Source organism: Eimeria tenella, genomic scaffold (genome assembly GCF_000499545.2).
Source record: "Eimeria tenella Houghton genomic scaffold, Eth_scaff2959, whole genome shotgun sequence".
In the NCBI taxonomy this organism is placed as follows: domain Eukaryota; phylum Apicomplexa; class Conoidasida; order Eucoccidiorida; family Eimeriidae; genus Eimeria; species Eimeria tenella.
Window position 1 is genome coordinate 1,433 of NW_013542835.1, and position 1,161 is coordinate 2,593.

General features: G+C 62.9%; 1 protein-coding gene across 1 annotated transcript in view; it reads left to right on the forward strand.

Moving 5' to 3' along the window:
* ETH_00038445 (PPR repeat-containing protein, putative) overlaps nt 1-982 on the forward strand; it is a gene marked incomplete at both ends in the record, with an annotated part of 2,336 nt that extends 1,354 nt beyond the window's left edge. The window contains one exon of the mRNA XM_013375669.1: nt 1-982. Within this exon, the coding sequence (XP_013231123.1) occupies nt 1-982 (982 nt within the window).
* Between the last annotated feature and the right edge of the window lie 179 nt (nt 983-1,161).

Genomic DNA, 1,161 nt, shown 5'->3' on the forward strand with positions numbered 1-1,161 from the left:
CCGGATTAGTGACCCGAAAGCCAGCAGCAGCAGCAGCAGCAGCAGCTGCAGGGAGGACCTGCTGGACCACGGGGCTCGTTTGGTGCGTGAGCTGAAGCAGCAGGCGCTGCAGCACTCCGCAGCAGCAGCAGCAGCAGCAGGGGCAGCAGCAGAGGATCCGTTGGCTGCTGCAGTGCGGGAGAGCGTGAACTACTACCCGGGGATAGAGCGGCAGCGGCGGCAGCAAGAACTTGCTGCTGCTGCTGCAGTGTCGCTGGAGGAGCTGCTGCAGCAGGGGCGGTGCAGCAGCGAGAACGTGGCTGCGCTGATTCGGGCGAAGGGGCAGCAGCAAGGACTTGCTGCTGCAGTGGAGGTGTACGAAGCAGCAGCAGCAGCAGGGCTGCAGCCGGAGAGCGAGTGGTTCGTGTCTTTGCTGCTGGCAGCAGCAGCAGCGCGGGACGCAGCAGCAGCGCGGGTGCTGTTCCTGAAGCTGCGGGCGCTGCTGCTGCAGCCGACGGCGCGGGTGTACGGGGCTTTGGTGCATGCGCATGCAGCAGCAGGAGAAGCAGCAGCAGCAGCAGCACTGATCCGGAAGATGGAGAGCGAGGGTTTGGCAGCAGATGTTGCAGTCTACACCTCGCTGCTGCACTGCCTCGTGCTGCAGCAGCAGCACGCTGCAGCGCAGCAGCTCTTCTGGGACCTCCGGACTTGGAAAAAAGTGCTGCCAGATGCTGTCATGTTCACCGTGATGATTAAAATGCATGCGAGGAGAAAAGAAGCAGCAAAAGCTTTCCATTTGCTGCTCGACATGCAGCAATCCAAAGTCCACCCCACAGACCTCACTTACACTGAACTTCTTGCTGCATGCGCTGCAGCAAAGCCCCACTGCCACTTGGCCTTCCGCGTCTTCGACCAGATGCGCGCGGAGGGCATGCCCGCCACCCCGAGGGTTTACAAGCTCCTCCTCAAGGTCAAACCCCAAACCCCAAACCCTAAACCCTAAACCCTAGCGCGAAACCCTCGGCCCTGCGCGCTGCGCGCCGCGCCTGGGGCACGCGCCGCGGGCGCGCCCGCGCTCGAAAAGCACCCGCAGAGCCGCCGTCTAGGGTTTGCGGCTGGGGCTAGGGTTTAGGGTTTAGGGTTTAGGGTTTGGGGTTTAGGGTTTGGGGTTTGGGGTTTGGG